At 57.5% G+C, this 20,174-nt stretch overlaps 2 protein-coding genes across 11 annotated transcripts in view; one reads left to right on the top strand and one right to left on the bottom strand.

The window, feature by feature from the left end:
- Positions 1–1,278: 1,278 nt before the first annotated feature.
- The window catches only part of LOC123845890 (carboxyl-terminal PDZ ligand of neuronal nitric oxide synthase protein), a 277,659-nt gene continuing 258,763 nt past the window's right edge, over positions 1,279–20,174 (bottom strand). For 9 of the 10 annotated variants that reach the window (XM_064593819.1, XM_064593818.1, XM_064593820.1 and 6 more), the window contains 3 exons: positions 18,680–18,832; positions 5,531–5,840; positions 1,279–4,783 (listed from right to left, as the gene is read on the bottom strand). In XM_064593819.1, coding sequence (XP_064449889.1) covers positions 4,324–4,783; positions 5,531–5,840; positions 18,680–18,832 — 923 coding nt within the window. In that variant the 3' untranslated portion in view covers positions 1,279–4,323. Of the gene's footprint in view, positions 4,784–5,530; positions 5,841–17,997; positions 18,604–18,679; positions 18,833–20,174 lie in introns of those variants that run through there. The other variant, XM_064593823.1, reaches the window with a different exon arrangement.
- Positions 9,851–12,397, top strand: SPATA46 (spermatogenesis associated 46). The gene is made up of 3 exons (XM_045876793.2): positions 9,851–9,953; positions 11,191–11,304; positions 11,871–12,397. Exons 1-3 carry the CDS (start codon positions 9,851–9,853, stop codon positions 12,395–12,397), a joined length of 744 nt encoding a protein of 247 aa, XP_045732749.1.

The following is a 20,174-nucleotide window of genomic DNA, read 5'->3' as shown; positions in this document are numbered from 1 at the left end:
GCATCTTTGTACCTCGCTTTCTAGACCATGAGCTCAGCGTAGAGCACTGCATCAAGAGTGACATATGCACATCCGTTTTTACACTTACAAGTTTCCTCAAAAGAAATATTTTTAGGCTGCAATTTTCCATATTTGATCTTCGCCCCAAATCACTACTTTGCATCACAGTGGAAAAGAAAGGCATGTGAAAAGCACATTTCACACCTGAATGCCTGCAGAAGCCCATCCGGGAGCCAACCAATGGGAAAAGTTACCTGAAGAATAGTCGCTGGAGCTTAGACTTAAAGAAAAGTTTGCTATTGTAAGTAATTTCAATGCTTTCCCCCTATGCGTGGAATGTGGTGGATTGGTGTCTGCGTTTCTCCTGCCTTTCCAGAACAAAGTGCTGCACCCCACCGCGGAGCAAGCCGGCCCTTCGGGCACCATGGTCTTCTTGCACTTCCTCTGAGAAACTAAGAGTGCAGTTCGATGAGGAAAGGCTGGGGCCTCCTGCCCAAGGCATTTCGGGTGTGCAGCCTGGGACCCCGCATGCTGAACTGTAGAATCCACCCCCCCCCACCCGCCACAGCAGCAAAGGACAGAGAGCTGGACAGAAAGGCCCCATCCTTCCCCCTTTAAAAATGTGTATGGCTTCTGTGAACAGAACGAAGACCTCTTTTCCTGCCCCCCCCACCTCGATTCTCCACTTCCTCCCTTTTCGGGTGGTGAGAGGCCTGGCCGATTCTCAGCTGTGTGAGTCCTCTGGGTCCCTGGGTCCGACACCGGCCTGCACTGCTCCAAGCCACAGTCTCCCAATAAGCGAGCACCGAGCCTCGAGTTGCCCCGGGGCGGGGAAGGACCTCTGTCAGCAGCTCCAGTCCCTCTGAGGAAGGTCTGTATGCACACGCACAGCCCCGTCCCCTCCTCCCCTCCTCGGGGGGAAGAGGGCTGCACCCCAGGGTAATCTGGAGGCCAATCCAGGGGTCCATTTGCATGTCCTCCTGAGGAGGAGGGGCTTACGCACGTCCATCATGTTGCCCCTGGAACAGCCCCATGACGCTCAGGTTGGGAGAGGGACCCTTGGTGGCCAGCCAGTTAGGGGGACAACCTGAGATCACTTCCCCCAAGGGCCTCAGGTGGGGGGTCAGCAGGCAGTGCCCACCTGCCTCGGGTTTCGACCTCTGTCTCACCAGTCCAGGCTTCTAACCCAAAATGCCAATGCTCTCTACGCAACAAGCCAGCCTCGAGAAAACCATCCACTTCCCATCAGTCCGGAGAAACCAAAACCAAACCGGCAAAACCAAACCAGATTGTTTTATTCTGCAGTTTCCTTCTACCAGAACACTACTAAAAATATAAATATAAAATCTCTAGAAAATACTCATACTCAGAATAGGTCTGTAATCTTCCTCTCCCAGACTGGGACCAAACTCTTTGTTCTTTCAAAGCCGATGGACCATAAGCATGTTTGTCTTCATACCGTCCACGTACATCACACAGATAAGTTTTGCTCTGTGCAGGGGAACGCACCACCCTCCTGCCAGGCTCTGGAAGCTCACCTGTGATTTATCAGGGGAAGGATACGTGCTGACTAGGGGGATACAGTGGGGTTGTGGGGCTAACAGGGAGGGAAGAGACTCTGTGCCCCCAGCTTCCTTATGCAGACCCAGAAACTGGGTCCTTTGCTCCTCATTATCCTGCCCTTGTGTCGACCAGGCCACCCAGGGCCAAGCTCCCAGAGAAGCTGGACTAGGAGGTGTTGGGGTGGGGGCAGTGGCTGCCAGGCTGTTTTCACAGGGAGGTCAGGCTGCTGAGAGACAGGAAGCCGGGCAGAGCCCAGGCCCTCGGAGGGACTAGATGTTGTCATCGCTGCTGCCTGGGGGCAGCACTCAGCCCCTAGCACCAGGCGGTATCTGCTGCATCTAGGACTGGACCTCAGGCTCGAGCCCCCCTCCCCCAGGTGGCAGCATCCCCCCAAACGAGGGAGGACAACGGCCAGGGTGGAGATCATAGAGAGGCCAAAGATTGGAGCAGGGTCCCATGCGGGCCCTCGTTCAGCATCAGACACTAGTCTGAGGAACTCCAGCGTCATCCTGGCGATGGGCCTGGGATGACCTGGGATCCTTGGGCTAACCTCCGAGTCTGAGGACCAGGACCTCAGCAGCGGCTGGGTATGGCATGGAGAGCAGGGTGCTTAAGCCAACCCTGGGCGCGCCAGCTCTCTGCATGACCGGCTTCCACGTCACCTGGCCAGGGCCACCCTGATCTCTGAGGCAGGAGCCCCAGGGGGGCAAGGCTCTGCTAGGTTTCCCGCCAGAGAAGCAAACCGAGCTTCTGGCGTGGAAGTTCCCAGCACACATCTTTAGGTTTTCTGCCCCCATCCCCAGCGCTGTGTTGGGTGCAGAACTCCAAGCCGTTCTGGGAGAACTCACAGGCTTCCAAATGCTAGTCCTGAGAACTTCTGATATGATTAGAGATCATATCGTTGTGATGTCCTTGGAGGAAGGCAGCAGGATCTAGACCTTCAGTAGCTGCCCTGCCCACTGCACCACGGCCGGCAGGGTGCCCGGCCTGCGCAGCCCCTCGGGGAAGGGAGCCGAGGCTTTGCTGGGAGCACGCGGTGCAGCCTGGCCTTCCGGAGCAATGGGAGATGGGGCGCGAGATGGGGCGGGAAGGCTGCAGAAGCAAGAATGCAGGAAGGGCAGCCGGCACCCTGGCGAGCCAACCCCCGACCAGGCTCCGGGTCCAGAGGAGTTTGCTTGGATGTTTCATGCGGCAGAGGTTGGGGTGGGGGAGGGGAGCAGGAACTGGGTGACAGGATGAAGTGGGAAGTGAGCAGTATTGGGGGGCACGGGGAGCTGAGTGGACAGAAAAGGGGACGCCGCAGGAGTCCCAGGAGGAAGACTGCCCACCGGCCTGCCACGGCTGGATGTGCCATGCCAGCCTTCTCCTGGGGAGCCGGCCACCCTGTTCAACAAAAGGGAGGTTCTCTTCTTGCTGCAAAGGCCCCCAGGGTTGGGATCACCCCCCGACAGGGTCTCCTGGCCACAGAAAGACAGCATGACAGGAGCCCTGGTGGGAGAGAGGAACATAAAAGTGCGTTAACCCAGGAGGGTCGGAACCAGTTAGGGTTGGATGAACTGGGTCGGTCCCGACATGGATCCCGAAGGCCGGGACGCAGAGAGGACCATGCAGCATCCGGGCAGGGGAAAGGCAGGGCAGAGGGCCCTCGCGGGAGACACAGGCCATTCCAGCACAAGAGCAAAGCCCCTCCTGCCTGGTGAGAGGTAGTTTGCCCCTCGGCTCCTGCCACATCCCAGTCTCACGTCCGTCACCCCGGCTCTGGCACTTACCACACCCGGACCCCACACCTGCCTCATTTCAGGCCGTGGGCTGGTCCCTGAAAAGCCGCTCTGCCCCCCCCGCCCCGGTGGCTGCGCTGTCCTCATCCTGTCTTCTCCACGACTTCGGCTCCAGGTTCTCAAGGCCAGCCGCCTGGACACCGAGTCATGGGCCCTGCCCGCAAGCGAGATGATGATCTGCTGTGCTGCTTCTGCTGGGGCCTGCCCAGCCCCGTCTTCACACAGCAGGGGCGGCCCGGCCTCCCCTTCTGCGCAGGGAGCCCACGCGTGGCGGGTCGTACCCCTTTCCCCCAGTGCCCCCGCAGTGGCTGGCTCTGTGCCCTGTCCCAGGGAGCTTGGCACATTCCCCAACTGGCCAGGCAGGAAACACCCCGAGAGCCCCCGGCGACCTGGCTGCCTCCGGGTCTCAGGCCTGGTGTCCCCTCTGGCCCACACCCAGAGGGCAGAGGCAAGGCAACCACCTGGGGCCTCCGCGGTCTTGGGACCGGGAGAACAGTGGCTGGGCGGCACTCAGGGAATGCAGCTTTCCAGGTCTGAGCCCATCATCCGCCAAACCCATCATTCCCCACCAGCCTGATTGCCACCGCCCCCCGCCCCGCCCCCGAGACAGGAGAAACGAACCAGGGAACGGAGGGAGAGGGGCGGGGGCACAGGCAGCGTGTGGGAGGCCGTGTGGGAGGCCGGCAGGAGCCTTCATCCCGGGCTGGTGGCCCTGGGGTCCAGTGGGAAGTCAGGGCAGCTTGGGAGTAGAGGGGCTCCCAACACCCCGGGGCTGCGGCCGGCACCCAGAGGAGCTTATGGAACACGAGCCTTTAACGAGGATGACTGAGGGACTCTCGGCCCTGCACAGCCCACACGGGGGGACTGGCTCTCTGCTGATCTCTGCACAAGGGGGCAAAGGGCACGCAGAGCTGGGGGGCAAGAGGTACCAGGGAAGGAGACGGCCGAGGGGAAGGGGGGTGCTTGGCAGGGAGGAGAGGCCCTACTCAAAGGAGAGCAGGTCTGGGTGCCGGCCGTCATTGTCAAGGCTGGAGGTCCGTGCCCGAGGAGGGGCGCTGCTGGCCCCCAGTGGCGGGGCCAGGTGGATGGGGCTGAGTCCGAGGCCGTTCCTCTCGAGGAGGCCAGGGGACGAGGCCCTTCGGCACTCAGTCATCTTCAGCTTGGGCTCGTCCTGGCCGTCCTGGTGAATCAGGTCAGGCACAGACGGGGAAACTTCTCCATTGGGCAGAGCCTCGCCCCTATCCGCCATTTCCACGGGGGGCTCCGGCTGGGCAGGCGGAAGGGTGTCCTGGGGACACAGCTCTGTCCCATGCTCCAGGCTGCTTAGGACGGGCTGTGATGAAATCAGCATGTCCTGCGTGGTCTTCAGGGCCCGAGGGGTTCGCTTCCTGGTGATGGGGGGCGGGGGCTCGAGTCGAGGGAATGCTTCTTGCGGGGCTGACCTGTGGGGTTGATGACGACAGGCACGTGTGCTCTAAGGATGGCGAGACCCAGCGCCCCGATCCTTGCTTCCCTAGCTCCCCCACCCAGCAAGCGCTTTCCTGCTGGGGCTTCATCCTCGGTTTGCTGTGTGGGCTGTGGCAGCTGGAGCACCGCTGGCTTTTGCCCTGGCGCCCCCTGCCCCCCCCGCCCCCCCGCGGGGCTGGTGTTGCCGCTGGGACCACAGATGAGCTATGGGGGACAGTACCAGCTGAGGAGCACAGCGGGTGGTGAAAACAAGGCCTGGAAGGGACCTGATGGCCCCAGCGGGCTTCTCCCTCCCCTGCCCCTGTGGGTCCCACGGGCACCCACATTCCTCCACTACCACCAGCAGGGCAGTGGCTCGAAGGTGTGGCTGGGCCTTAGAATCCACCCAGGGAGCTTCAGGCAATGCCGGGTTCGACTCCAGCTCCGCCCACTCCTAACTTCGTAACCTGAAGCTCCTCACCTTACCCCTCTGAACTTGGTTCTGCGCGAGACGGGAACCACCGGATCCACCTCAGGGCCGCTGCAGGGTTGGGGGGGCGTGCGGCCCGGCGTTTGCAGACACCAGACAGTGCTCAGTAAACCTGGGCCGTGGTGACCGGGTGGCAGCCAGCAACCAGGGACACGGCCCAGCCCCGTTCTCCGCAGGAGGAGCTCACGTCCCCAGCTCAGGGCTGCTCTCTGGCTTCATCCCGGAGCTCGGCAGGCCCGCCCCCCGCACTTACCTCTCCTCCTCGCCGGCGACCCCGCCGGCCAGCCGGGCCCCCGCGGTCCTGTTGATCTCCATGGCGCCCGCACCGTCCAGGCTCGAGGGCTCTTTCCTCCGCAGGAAGTCATTGACTTTGGCCCCCACGGCTCTGCCCAGGTTCTTGAGGTGCTGGCTGCTGCCCACCCAGAGTCCCGGCCCGTCGGGCTCCACCGGCCCCAGGGCGGCAGAGCTGGGGGTCGCCAGCCTGGACAAGTGGGGGAAGGAGCAGCTGGGCTGCAGCTTCGGAGCGTGGGCCGTGTTCAAGTTCTCAAACACGCCGTGGTCCACTGCAAACAGAGGGGAAGACGGACACGGTGAGCGGGGGCGGGTCCCTCTGCCTCTTGCCCTTACAGCACAGCCACCCCTGTCACTTCCCGAGGCTTTGGTAACACTCAGGAGAGCACCAGCAGAGGTACTCTCGACCCTCCCGGTCGGGTTTTCCTGATGGGATGTGGGACCAGCAATTCCAGTTCTGCCCCGCCTGGTTCATCGGGGACAAGCGCGAGCCACAAACCTGTCACTTCAACCGAACTTATCCCTTTAAACCTGCCTCCTCGACTCCTGGCTTGACCCCTGACCTTAGGGTCACCAAACCCTCTGAAGAAAAACTGAAGAAGTCATGAGCTATGGTATTTTTCTCTCGTTGTGAACACAAGCTGAGCGGACGTCAGCACTGGGGCCGAAGCTTTAACGGCTAGCCTGGCCTGGTATACAGTAGGTGCTCAATAAATCTCTCAAACTGCCAGACCCATTCTGCAGCTGGGAGAATTGTAGAGGCCAAAATCATAGCTCTAAGGTTTGTCACCGGAACGACCGGTGCTCAGGGCTTTAGGCCACACCGTGCACACGCTTGTACCAGGGCGTCCTCCCCCACCTGGAAGTCAAGCTCAGCCCTCCAGGGAGCCAGATCCATTCTGGGGCCTTGGAAGCACACGTGAGGTTTCTGTCCTTACCAACTACTCCAGACGTTCTGTCGATCTGGGGGATCTACCCCTCTAAGTGCCTATTCCCGCTGAGCCTTCGCAAGAGTGCGTGAGGTTGGGGTGGTGCGGCTGCTTCTGCTGAACTTGGCACAAAGTAGCTGCCTCTGCCTCCACTGCAGAGCCCCCCGCCAGAGCGGATGCATCTCCCTTTACCATGGTTTCAACAGACACATCCCCCCTGCACCAACTAGCTAGAGAAGCCCTATTGTAAAGGTCTTTGGGCGGCAGCAGGAAGCTGTGGGGAGAGGAGCGGATGAACCCCACCCCCAGGTCTGCACGTCTGTCGCACACACAGGGAAGGCACCATGGCGGGGGCCGTGCCGGGGAACTGGGTTAGAAGAGCCCTGGGGTCTGGGGCACAGAGCTGACCGGCTGAGGCAGCCTGGGCTCCGGGTGTGGCCACGCCACCCCAGCAGGACTTCCAGCCCAGCCCCCAGCGGGGTTATCAGCTCCTCTGACTCGGCTAAGAGCTCTATCTCGCCACATCACCACCCACTTCGGCATACTTTCCCTATCGCGTCTCGTATCCCTCGAGTTTTTTCTTTAATCATAAAATCTGCAGAGAAGCCCTTTGCAATGGAAGCATTCCACTATTTCCCCCCCAAACCAGCAAGTATATTCGCGCCACTGCGAAACCAGGGCAAATGTTCTAAAGAGGTTCGCTGGGGAAGGCAGATCCCCCCCACTTCCTGGCTCAGATATATCCGTGGTGGTCTCCTTATTGGTTTCAAGTGAATCTACAGTGTAGACGTGCTCGTTTCTGAAAGTGTAAGCGACAACAACAAAACCCTAAGTGACTTGTGAACTGTGAGCTCCTCTTATTCGAAAAACTGCCCTTGCGAACGTCTATGCTGAATTCTTAAGTAATTTAAAGATAACCTATCCTGTGCGTTCTTTACAATTCCCTAAGTCTTTCTGGCAAACACACCTTGGCTCGATGATGAAATGGTGAGCTCCTCGAGGGGATGCAGCATCTGAGTGATTTTTTTTTTTTTTTTTTACTTTCTGGAGTGCTCAGCATAGGGCCTGGCCCAAGAGTCGGCATTTAGTAAGTTTGGCTTAACTGAATTGGCTTTTTATAGGAATACTTAAAACCTGACCACATTATGGGCGGACAGTGTAGAGAACTGTTCCCGAGCCTTTTTCCATTTATGAAAGCCAGTCATAACCTCCTCTCTTGAGGTCAGCCCGGGAGCAACTGCTCTTGTCTCAGAAGTGGGACTCTGGCGGGGGGCCTCCTTCATTTCCACACCGGAAGGATGTGCCAGGAGCCCCTTTCCTGCTGGTGGCACTAACGACCTGCACACCCCGTCCCTCCCTTTGGACTAGATGCGGGGTGGTTCGGAACGTAATGGCGATGATGGAAAGAAATACCATGAGACCCCGACCTGGTGGTCCGCCCCGCAGCACCCCCCACATGCACACATCCGAGCAAAGCCAAGCATCTGTGACATAAATCGTCCATAAGGAAGATGGTCTCTTACCTGTCCGAGAAAGGGGCTCGGAAAGCAGGTGGGAAGCAAACAAGAGAGAGACACATTTTATGTAGTGGCCAACCACTTTGGGAGTGTCACCTCCTGCCCGGGCCACCAGCAGCAACGTACCGGGAGAGCGTAACAGGCAAGACAGCAGGACTGCTGCCAGGAATATCACCAACCCTGGACAACCAGGTTCCCACGAACTCTTCAATACCTAGACCGAAAGTGTCTTGTTTTTAAAAACTCTACAAACAGGCTCTGACGCAGCTTCCCATGTGTTCCCCAACATTTTGAGCCCCCTCTACAGGCAGTCTAGCGGAAGTTCCCAAGCTGGCAGCGGGAAGAATTCAATGACCGCCCCCCACGCCCGCAGGATGAAATTCAAAATCTTCTGGGTTCCGTGTGCACACGCTCATTACTCTCCTGTCCCATTTCTGCACACAAATCACCCGATTTTACACCAGGGAGATGTTCACCCATTCCAACCATTAAATGAACAAAATAGGTGGACACGGTGGCAGGGAGGTTTGCCTAACGCTGCACAAGTCACTAACAGCAGAGGGGGGTAAGAACTCACACACGCCAACTCCCCGGACCCCAGGATCTTCCTCTGCACCGCAGGGGCCAAATCAAATCGCCAATACCCTCAAGGCTGCCAAAGCCCACGGTGTCATTAAATTCCAACGCCTTCTAAGCTTCTAAGCCGGGCTCTGGGGAGGCAGTGAGGTTCTCCACCCTGTCCTGCAACGCTGAAGTCCCGCGGGCGGATCCCAACAGGACGACGACTCCAGGCTCTCACACCCAGAAGCCCACTCGCACCTGCACGTGCTCCACGGCCAGGCCACATCTTTCCCCGCAGCCCAAGCAGACGCGCATTTAGATCAAATGCACTCTATGTACCTAGTCTGCCCCTGTTGTGACGCTCTAGAGCGGGGCTTATCTTCAAAGTGGCACGATCACCTTTCACCTTTATTCCACAGCCCTCCAGCCGGCTAGGCTGGGACACGACAGAAGCGAAGCAGAGACGAGAGGCAACCTGGCCGCTCTGGAGTTCAGTCTCCCCAGCAAACTGCTTAGAAGGAGCACAATGGTGTTGAGTAAGCCGCCCTTTGTGTTTTAGTCATTCGCTAAAAATACACAGCACCGACCATTTAAAACATTATCTGGTCCCTACTCTTAGGCAGTGCACACTGAAGCATTTAGGCACAAAGGGACATGATGCTTGTAACTTACCTTGGAATAGCTCCACAAACCAAGTAGGGGGCAGAGGGAGGCGAATTGACAAAGCGAAAGGGGTAAAATGTTAACAATAGGAAAACCTGGATACAGAATACACGGAAGCTGGTTTTAGTTTTGCAACTTTTTGTCACTTTGAAATGATTTCCAAAGAAAACGTAAAAATTATACCCCAAACTTCAAAGCGGAAAGAACAAAAACATCTGATGGCAGATGGCAGAGGTGAGGCAGATGAAGGAGAAGCCAAGCGAGCAGCTTATTCAGAGAGGACAGAGGTCCCCAGAACTGGGTGTGTCAGCAAGGACATAGAAAGGACACCAAAGATCAATGGGGCGGGGTCAACAGATTACATCACGGTCACATCTCTGCTACAGGCTTCCTTCCCCCTGGGCATTCTCAATCGAGGCAGGCCAATGAGGAATGACAAGCCCCCAAATTTAAAAGACTCCATCCGTCCTTGAAAGGGATAGCCTGGCCAGCGAGTGGAATCATGGGGCCTTCTTGTGATGTCAACTGCACTCAGAATGTTCATCATCTGGACAACCCAACCAGCCTCTTGGGAGCAGATGTGCGATCTCCATACCCTACGGTAGTCAGAATATGGAGAACTTCTCACTCCTCAGCATTTCCGGACCTCAAATCTCCTCCTCAGCCGTGAGCACTTTCCCCGACATTATGTCCTCACGTGCCACCAGCTTGCCAGGTAAACTCTGGTGCCCCTAGGGCCACAAAAATGTGGTTTTTTTGAAGCTTTTAATTGAGCACTCTACCAGATCATGTTACAGGACTACGATTTAGTGAGAAAGTCAAATTACACATGGGGAGAAAATAATTTTTCAAAATGCTGCATTCATGGTAAGTAGTTCCTGCTGTTTATTCATTTCTGGCAAGGGAAGGAAGGGGAAAACACTTGCTGTCCAGTTTTGTTTTTTTCCTCTAGAATCTCAGGTGACTATCTATGTAGAATAGGGGCTAGTTTTAGCCCTGGTTGGACAAGCTGGAGAAGAGGCAGGCTCACCAACCCCTCAGTAGGAACCTAGGAGGCAGGGTCCCTGAGGAGCATAGCAGGGAATCAAGGCAGATGCTCGGAGGACTCGCTATTCCAAGTGTGGTCTGTGGGCCTCCACGACGGCCTCACCTGGGAGCTTGTTAGCAATGCAGACTCTCAGGCTGCCCCCAGACCTGCTGACTCAGAACCTGCGTGGGTAACAAGGCCTCCAGGTGGTTCCTGGAGAAGTGTGCATATTAAAGCTTGAGAAGCCTCCTCTACGCAGGAGCTAGCTCTCCGAAACATCCACGTGTCTGTAGGAAACCACCTCATACGGTGGTTTCCCAAACTGAGCTCTGGTCCCACTCTGGGATTTGAGGCAGGCTGGCTTTTTACCAAGCGTTAGCAGTCATCAGGGTCTTCACGCAGCTAGGGTCCACCTCAACGCTCCCCGGCTGTGGGCAGGAGATGTTTCAACTGGAGAAACTGACTTCTCATCCTCAAAGGGGCCATGTAAGATAGCTACGTGGTCCGTGACTAGACTCCCTCCCCTGGATCCCAGAGCAAGCCCAGAGGCTGGAATGCAGAATGCAGAGACAGACAGACAGACACACACACACATACACACACACACAAACACACACAGAGCGAGCTGCTGGAAGGTCAAGAGAAGGATGGGCCAGGCAGAAAGCTATCATCTGGTATGCATCTAAAATTCTCCCTTGGAGAGAATCTTTCCCAGATCTCAACGAAAATGCCCCTTTGGCATTCCCCAGGATGCCACCCAGAATAGTTCTGCTTATCTGGGTGCAAAAGAGGGTACTGTTTTTCTTCAGCTTTGCAATGTCATAAAGTCCCAAGGTAGAGCCTCTAGGTATGTTGGGGGGGGCGGCCAACAAGAAGAGGACCCCCAACCTTGCGCAGCTCACCAGCACGTTTCTTCTATAACCAGACATTGCAAAGACTGCATTACCCACCGAGGCGGCCAGCCCAGCTCAGGCCCTGCCAGCCCAGTACCACAGCAGCGCCTTCCGGCTCAGGGTGCAGAACACGGGGTTCTCTCCAGGTGAGGCCTTCTCTGCCTTGGGCAGGCACCTGTGAGAAGCTAGAGGGACACGGGCTGCTCCCCGATGGGAAGGGTGCCATTCCCCCCCCCCCGGTCCTCTCCTTCCTGGTCCTTCCTTCAGGAGACCCCCACAGGCCGGTCTCCCGAGCTGGGGTGAAACGGCAGCTTCCGCCCCCGTGGGTTGTTGCGGGCAGACAGGGAGGCTGGAAAAACGGCCACGACCATTGGCGGTGGAAAAGGGGCGCTGGGAAGCCAGAGGGCTGGCTGTTCGCTGAGCCACCTGCCGACCCCTAGAGAAGTGGAGGCAAGGTGTCTGCAGGGAGCACGGCACGTGACGGATGCTGAGGCTTAGTGAATGCCGGTGGAGTCTCCACCCCAGAGATCAAACTGCCATTTGTGGGAGCAGTCGGAAGGCAGGCCTCAGGCGGCTCTCCCCACCCCAACTCGCCCCCTGCTCTCAGCCCCGCAGTCGAGGGGGGGCGGGGAGGGACCCCGAGGCCATGCCTGACTCCTGACCTCTTGCCTTTCTGCTTCTCCATGCTCAGACCCCACCCTTTCCTCCGCAGACTGCATTTTGGGGGACCCCCAGAACGGGGAGCAGCTGAGGCGGAACTGCACCATCTACCGGCCCTGGTTCTCCCCTTACAGCTACTTTGTGTGCACAGACCCGGAGAGCCACCTGGAGGCCTACAGCTTCCCAGAGGTGCAGCGGGACGAGGGCAGGGGGGACAGCTGCCTTCCGGAGGACTTGGCTGAGAGCATCTGCTCGTCCTCTTCCTCCCCGGAGAACACCTGCCCCCGAGAGGCCACCAAGAAGTCCAGGCCTGGCCTGGACTCCACGGACTACATCACGTCCCAGGACATTCTCACGGCCTCCAGGTGGCACCCGGCCCCGCAGAGCGGCTACAAGTGTGCGGCCTGCTGCCGCATGTACCCCACTCTGCACTCCCTGAAGAGCCACATCAAGGGGGGCTTCAGGGAGGGCTTCAGCTGTAGGGTGTACTACCGCAAGCTCAAAACCCTCTGGGGCAAGGAGCAGAAGGCCCGGCCGGGAGACAGGCTCTCCTCGGGTGGCTGCCAGGCCTTCAAGTAGCCCGGCTGGAGGGCCGCAGCTGTCCTGTTAGTGGACATCTCAGGGAAAGAGGGGATAAAGCCTAGTTGCGTCTCCAGACAGATGTCAATAAACCAAAGTTAGCTACAGCCTTCTGTCAAGTCCGAGGTCACCCTGATCCACCTGCGGTCATTCCCAGTCCCCATCCTGTGCCCCTTTGGCGAACGGTTACCTAGCCACAGCAGGCCCCCCTCGCTGCCCCTCCCGCCTTTCCTTTCCCTCTCCTTGTCAAATTTGAGAATAGCCTCTATAGTGGTGCTTTTCAAGGTGAGGTGCCCAGATCAGCAATGTCAGCATCCCCCAGGAATTTGCGAGAAATGAGATCTCAGATTCACTGAATCAGAAACTCGGCAGGTAGCCCGGCAGTCCGGGTTCTCGGCAGCCTTCCGGGTGATTCTGGGGCAGCGCAAGCATGAGAACGCTGCTCAAAGACGCTGGCTTCCTGGTTGGCCCCCCTGTGACCAGTCCCTGCCACACCCCGCTCAGAGGGGAGGGCTCGCCCAGAGGGCAGGAGACTGAATGTCCTTTCCCACAGGCACAGGGAAGCTTCCTGCATCATCTGGAAGCGTCTCGGGTGTTAGATCTCCTGAGGGGTGGAACAGGGAGGACTGCACGCCCCCACGCATAAGGCAGGAAAGAGGTGCATAGGGCCGGGCCCACCCCCCACCCCGCGCAACACAATCCTTCACTTGGAAGGGGCACGCTTGCTGAAGCACATCAGACTTGCTTCTGACCCAGGGGCCGCTCTACCTGGCTGTGTTGAGTCATGTCAAAGTAGGCAGGTACACACGTGAAAACACGGCTTCCCATTACCAAGTAATGCACCAGCAGGCAAGCCCGACAGTCATCCCATTTCTGAGCAAGCCTCACTACCAACTCCGACCCAGAAACATGGCTGAACATCAGGGATGCAGAGAAGACATCTGTTTTACCCATTATGTGGTTTAAAAAAAAAAGCTGAATGCTTAATGGTCTTATTTTTAGGCCTTATTTACCTCTCATTTCATCTCCCTAATGCCCCAGGGACCCTCTCACTGCCATGGGGCATCTCCTCTGGGTGGGGGGGGCCCGGCATCAACCCTCCCTTCACCTCTGCCTCCCCACTGGCTGGCCAACAGGTTGGAATGGAAGATTCCCCCTTGCCCTTCCAGTGGTCCTATAGTGAGGTCTCTGCTTTCTGGTTTAGCAGAGCTGCTTCTGCTTATCCCTGTCCTGCTAAAATATCATTTGCGGTTCTTTTGTGAGAGCCTGGCCTCAAATCCTGTCACGTCCCACGCCGAGAAAACCTTCCCCACTCACTCTCTCCCCACCCTCTACCAACACAGCCAGAGTCCAAGAATGTACTTGAACTGAGGGTCCCAGCCTGTCCACTCGGGGGTGGGTGGTCTCTCTAAACAGCCCTGATGTCACTCCCTGGACCCCCCAGGGGAGGAGGCAGACACGTCCTCATTCTGAGTTCCTGTTTTCCAAAATGGAAAAGCCACCTACCCCCTTGAAGACCTTCCCCTACACGTGTCCCTGTGCACGTGCGTCCCCTTGGTGGGGCCCTTGAGGAGGGAGTACAAGGAGGGGCTCACGTGGGGGCCTCGTGGCCTTACCTCGGTCTGTGGGAGATTCAGGAGGAATCGGCTCTTGTCTGGCCTCACGCCCTTTGCCCAACCCACACTCCCTCCTCCAGGGTGTCCATGTCGCGGGCAGAACACGTTAAAAAAGACAGAAAGCCATCCCACAGCCGGGGTCTGGGCAGAAGGGCCACAGCACGCGCCAGCCGCTGCCTGGCAGGGGCTTAAGTTTCGTGTGAGGACGGGCGCTCTCTGCCTTTCACACATTTAATAGCATCATTGGGGCCCCCAGGAACTTTCTCAGTGCAGAGTTCTGAGGAAAGTTTCAGCACACAGAAAACGCACCCAGCCCACAAATGCACGGACCACGTGGGTATATCCCCCCCGCCCCCAAATCAAGTGGAAGGCAAGCTCCACGGTGCCCTGAGCCCCTGCCAGGCGCTCTGCTGGGTGCTTGTAAAATGCAAGCTCATTTACTCTTCATTATCGCTTTATCTGGTCTATTTTATCCCCATTTTACAGACGAGAAAAATGGGGCTCAGTTCCATCACTCAGAAAAGGGCGAAGGGCACGTGAAGCCGGTTGATCGGACCCTCTCAACCTGCCTGCAGACCCAGCCGGGCCTGACAAAGCACCAGGCCCGGCAAGCCCTCTGCCTTCGAGAGGGCTAAACGTTCTGGCCAAACTGGTCTGGTTTCCATGACGTTGGCTTTTCGAGATCCTGCAGCTTCTGTTTCTCTGACACTCCTCCCTCGCGAGCCTTCCTCCTCCCTTTCGTGTCGCCTCCTGGCAGGAAAGCCAAGTCCCCTGGAACCAGCGCCACTCCGCTGAGCCGAGGGGCAAGGGCACCACAATGTTTGCGGGCAGGTGTGGGGACCAGCCTATTTTGATTCTGCGATAGACATTTTAGGAACAGGGTTGTTCGGAATCCTACCTATTGCGTATTTCAGACATTTAGTCAAGGGAGTCGGTGAAATTTTATGATCTAGATGATTTTAGCTACAGCTGGAAACATCTATGATGTCATACTTTTTCAGGCACTCAAAACTTGCTTATATGCCAGTGACGTCTGCGGTGTGAGAGAACCTGGGCCGGGGAGGAGTCGAGAACAACGGGCACAAGCCTGGGGCCTCTCAACTTCAGGACTTCTGACATTTGGGGAAGAATGATTCTCTATTGTGGCAGCGGGGGGCGGGGGGGGGGGCTCTCCTGTGCATTGTAGGATGTTTAGCAACATCCCTGGCTTCCACCCACTAAATATCAAAAGCATCCTTCCCCCAGTTGGGACAAACCAAAACTGTCTCCAGGCACTGCCGAATGTCCCGCAGGGAAGCAACATCATCCCCAGATGAGAACCACGGTTGAACTGTCTGATCAGCAAGTCTGGTCTAGATAAACCACACCTGAAGGCACCACCTCCCTCCCCTCTGTTTTCTGAACACCACAACCCTTGAGAACTGTGCGTCGCAGAGCTGATGGCCGCTGGCTTGGGAAGGGGGTGGAAGTGAGGGCAAGTCAGGGAGCAGAAGGAATAGAAGAAGCAAGAAAAGACCAAGAAAAAGCTTTTAGAAATAAGAAAGGTTTATTTAGCAAAAGCCACTAGACTAGTGACGACATCCAGGGAGTAAGTGCACTTTACATGAACAGATTCTTGTCCCAGAGAGTTGAACCAACAGAGTTAATGACACAACAGTTTCAGAAGTAGAGGCTCGGGGTCGGTGGGGTAAGAGGAGGCGGTCAGGCAAAGAGGAAATCAAAGGAACCCAAGTCATGAACAGAAGCCACGGGGAGAAGGGAAGCTACGAAGGGGCTTCACAGAGAGCGTTGATACAAGCAGGGATATAAGGAATATCATTTTCATCCCAATATGCAGTCCGTTCTGCGCAGAGAAATTCTTTGCTGGCTCTGCACCTGGGAGAGCCTCACGTGCCCAGGAGTCTGCCGGCACGTGGGGGGAGGCTGAGGCAGGCCCCCCCCCCCCCGGTGTCCACTTGTCCTCTATACAGGGCAGAGCAGAAGGATGAAAAAGGAGGAGGGCAGGAGCTGAGTGAGCAGAGCAAGAAGCAAGGAAGGGAGGAGGAGGAGGGTGTCATCGCTGGGAAATCAGTTCTGCGATGTTCTCTTTCCTGCCCAGTGGCTGGTGACCCGTCAAGGCCCCTCGATCCATCCTGTCCCCCATCTTCACACCCTGGTGTGCGCTGCTCTGGGTCACACCGGGGACGATGCCGACATGCAAACCAGCGCTCCAGGGAAGGCCCCCTCTGGGGGAAGGCTGGGGCTGGGGCAGCTGGAAACCACTCTGGAGCATCTGACGGCAAGGGTCCTGGATGGGTCCAGAGTCAGGGGTACAGACAACTAGTCTCTTCAAATTCCTTAACCTCTCCTAAACTCCCTTCTTTCCCTCTGCAAGCTTCTCTAGACCCTTCAGAAACTATTTCCCACCCCAGCCCTCCCTCTCCTGCCACATTCCACAAACCCAATCCACTGGCCCCTGGCTTCACTCTCAGCTCCTGCTTACACACAGCGGGCCTCGAGAAGCCAGACGTTCCGCTCCCCCGAACACTCAAGAAGATCCTACCGCTCTGAGAGGCCGCACCCAGGTGAGGGTCTGGGAAGCCGGCTAGGCTCAGCCACACCGGATTCCTGACATCCCTCCCTCAGTCTGGGGCTCTCACCTTCCTGGTTCTTCCTTGTGTATCTGGACCTACTTCCATCCAATGGTGGATCAGAAAAGACAGCAAAATAAACAGAACCACCCCTCTCCAACTAAATACATGTTAGGAAAACAACACAACTCTGCTGTCGTTCAAACGCCCTGAAGATTCACATTCTCTTCTCTCCCGTCACTTCTTGCACGCCCACACACACGTACTCACCTTCCCTCACACGGTATACAAGCCTGTACGTACATGCACGCGCACACATCCGCTCACACCCCACCCCGTTTCTGCCGATACCCTGGTGCACCAGCAAATGTTACACCATAAAGCTACGTGTATTTCCTTTCATTTGGACTTTCTAGTCTAGAAGAAACCCAGCTGTTTAAGAAAAGGGCTACGCTTTCATTTATATAAATTTTAAAGCAAAGTCGGGGTTGAAGAACTCTGTTTTTTGGGTAACCCCATCCTTAGCAAGGAATCCTCAAAGAATACTGCAGTCTGGGTCTGTCGCTTGTTGTCCCGGATAAAGACTTATTTCCCCGAACACAGGACCTAGCAATGGCTCAGCTCTCTCTCAAGGCATTTCTAAATCTGCTAACAGTCACTCACGGCCTGACTGTCGCAAAGGGAGCGTGGCCTCCCTGCTGCGGTCAGCCCGCCGGACCGGGTGGGAATCTCTAGACAAGGCCTGGATGGTCAAGGACAGGAGATGTGCTCGAGGCATGCACCCACACAGACGGGTCAAGGGGGGACAGGGCTGTGGTCCCTGACTGAAGTGGCAGTGATTCTGAAGAGTGGAAAGAAATAGTCTCAGCTACCCGCTCGTTTGGTTATTTCTGCAGTAAAAACTAACCAATACCCCAGTGGAGGGGACGGGTTGAGAGGTAAGGCTGGGGGCTCGGGGCCTCTGAGGCTCTCTCAGAGGGGAGGGTGCTACGCAAGCCTCGGCCAGCACGGCCCCTGAGGCAGGACACGGAGGAGAGAAGTGGGCAGCTTCCCAGCATCCAGGCAGAGGGGCTGGGCTGGCAGGCAGGAAGGGGGGCAGGGCTCCCACCCTGAGGAATCCAACCTATATCCTCTGTGGCCCCTTTCCCTGCACGGGCCCGACCGACGTTCAAATCCCAGTCTCCCTCGGAAGCTGGAGAAAATGGCCAGATTCAAGTCATCCGAAAGCTTACCCGATGTGACACATCCCACTTCCACGCTCACACTGAAAGCACCGGCCGGTCCCTCACCGCCCAGAGCACTCAACATCTACCATCTCCACAACTGCCTAGAGAAGGAATTCCTTCCATAAGGTCAGGAGTTAGGCAACTGGTAGCATCCTGGATATCCAGACAGACGGGACCTGAGCCGGTACCTGATGCTTTTCCTTCGCCGTGGGGACCACGAGATGGGGTGGGAGGGGGTGACCCGGGCACCCCGGGCCAGGACGGAGCAGAGGAGCCTGATGAAGCAGCCCGCACACAGCAGGTCCTCGGGCAGCCTGGTGGTCCCCACGAAGGACCCTCTCGGAAAGCGACGGGCTCTGGAGGGCCCTGCCCTCCCTCCCAAGTCTCACGTGGGAGAGAAGGGCCCATTCTCCTCTGGGAGTCCCAATGCTCCCCCTTCGTACCCTCCAAGGCAATAATCCCTTCCTGAAACCGCAGGCTCTCCGGGGCCCCTGGCTGGAGCCAGCGTCGCTCGTCCTCGGGGTGCTCACCGCCCTCCGCCGCGCAGGCATCCTCGGCGGCGCGCCCGGCCCGCGCCCCTCCGGCCCCCGCCCCCCCGCGCCCCTCCGGCCCCTGCGCCCGGCCCGCCCTACACGGCGATCTCATCGTCCAGGCCGTCGCCCAGCTCCTGCCTCGGCAGGACGTTCAGCAGGCGTGGCAGCTCCTCCTGGGACCACGAGTCGCGCTCCTCGCTCTCGTCCGTGTTGGACTCGTACTCCGAGGCGATGCCCGACTCGCGGAACTTGAGGAGCTCCAGGCCGCCCAGCAGCGGGCCCGCGGGCGGCGGCAGGAAGCGGAAGCACTCCAGCTTCACCAGGCAGTCGCGCCTACCTAGGGGGCTGCCGGCGGGGTGGGCCAGCTCGGCCGGGCCCGCACCCGGGGGCGGCGAGGGCAGGTCCTCCGGCTGCGGGGTGGTGGGGTCGCAGAGCACGGGCAGACCTCCGGAGCGGAAGGTGATCTCCAGCAAGCTGTCCTGGGAGCCCACTGGAGGGGGGACAAGAGCAACAGGAGGCCGGGTCAGCGCGGCGGGGGCACACAAGCTGGGTCCAAACCTGGGTCCAAACCGAGAGGGCCAGAGCAGGGTCTCCGTAAACAGACAGAAGCCCAGAGAGGCTTCCAGCGGTGAAATGCAGTGGCTGTTCCCAATCTATGCCTTGTGCTACTTTAGCAAGAGCCGCAGCCCTGCCCAGACCTACTGATCATGACCTCTACAGGTTGGACTTGGGAATAGTCTTTTTTTTTTTTTTTTAAAGATTTTATGTATTTATTTGACAGAGAGAGACACAGCGAGAGAGGGAACACAAGCAGGGGGAGTGGGAGAGGGAAAAGTAGGCTTCCCGCCGAGCAGGGAGCCTGACACAGGGCTCGAACCCAGGACCCTGGGATCACGACTCGAGCCGAAGGCAGATGCCCAATGACTGAGCCACCCAGGTGCCCCAAATATTCATTTTTTTAAAAATAAAGCTATAGGGGATAGTCTGAGGGAACTACTGGTCTCATAGGAAATACATTGGTTTTGCAATCAGACCCGGGAATCTCGGCTCCACACCTTGCTGGTCCTGTAACCCTGAGCCAGTGACTTCACCTATTGGAGTCTGTCCCGTGTACAAAATGGGCATAACAACATCTACGACTACAGAGATTAGATGACATCATGTCTGTGAAACTATCACAGTTCCTGGCACGGTCGATGGCCAGTGGCTACGTGACTGGCACTTATAGGCCACAGATCAGCACGAGGAAGGCCTGGAGATGTGCTGTCTTCTAGACTCCCAGGCCAGCCCAGAGGCGGCTGGGCATCTCAGGCCGGGCGCCAGGCCACCTGTGCCATGAACCAGGACCGCTATCCAGCCAGTTCTTTTCTGCCTTATCCACAGAGTAGACACCTGCTACCAGCATGTTCTATGCTACAGCGCGGGGGAGGGTAAACTCCCGTACAGTGTGAAGTCTCCCACCGAGCTCCCAGACAACGTGACACACACGACAGGTGCTCAGTATATTTCAACTGGAAAAGCCCACGAAGAAAGAAACAGACTGCCTTAGGACGTGGAGTGTCTGAGCCCCTCTCGAGAGGAGCCTGGATAAACATGTGGCAGTGACTCCCAGGGACATTCAAGGTCAAGTCTGGACGCTGGACTAGAAGGAGCCAAGATCCTCTCTGACTCTGCCGTTTCATAATTCCATGAAGTGTACAGACGGGACAAACAGAGCCGCCTCTGTTTTCTGCTAGAACACCAGGGCAGGGCAGGGGTCTAAGAAAATCCCACCAAAAGCTTCAGGGAAAAGAATGGGCGTTTTCCAGCGCTTCCACGGAGGGAGGCGAGGC

This window comes from Mirounga angustirostris, unplaced genomic scaffold (assembly GCF_029215605.1).
Source record: "Mirounga angustirostris isolate CCGP_5_RB_7025 unplaced genomic scaffold, mMirAng1.0.hap1 SCAF_6, whole genome shotgun sequence".
NCBI lineage: Eukaryota > Metazoa > Chordata > Mammalia > Carnivora > Phocidae > Mirounga > Mirounga angustirostris.
Note: the sequence above shows the minus strand (reverse complement) of the source record. Positions and strands in the feature narration are given on the sequence as shown.

Bases quoted from the DNA above. Each gene is read 5' to 3' on its own strand.
- SPATA46 (XM_045876793.2), top strand. From the start codon at position 9,851: ATGGAGAACTTCTCACTCCTCAGCATTTCCGGACCTCAAATCTCCTCC. The intron at 9,954-11,190 runs GTAAACTCTGGT...TTCTATAACCAG, and splicing joins ACGTGCCACCAGCTTGCCAG to ACATTGCAAAGACTGCATTA. The intron at 11,305-11,870 runs GTGAGGCCTTCT...TTTCCTCCGCAG, and splicing joins GAACACGGGGTTCTCTCCAG to ACTGCATTTTGGGGGACCCC.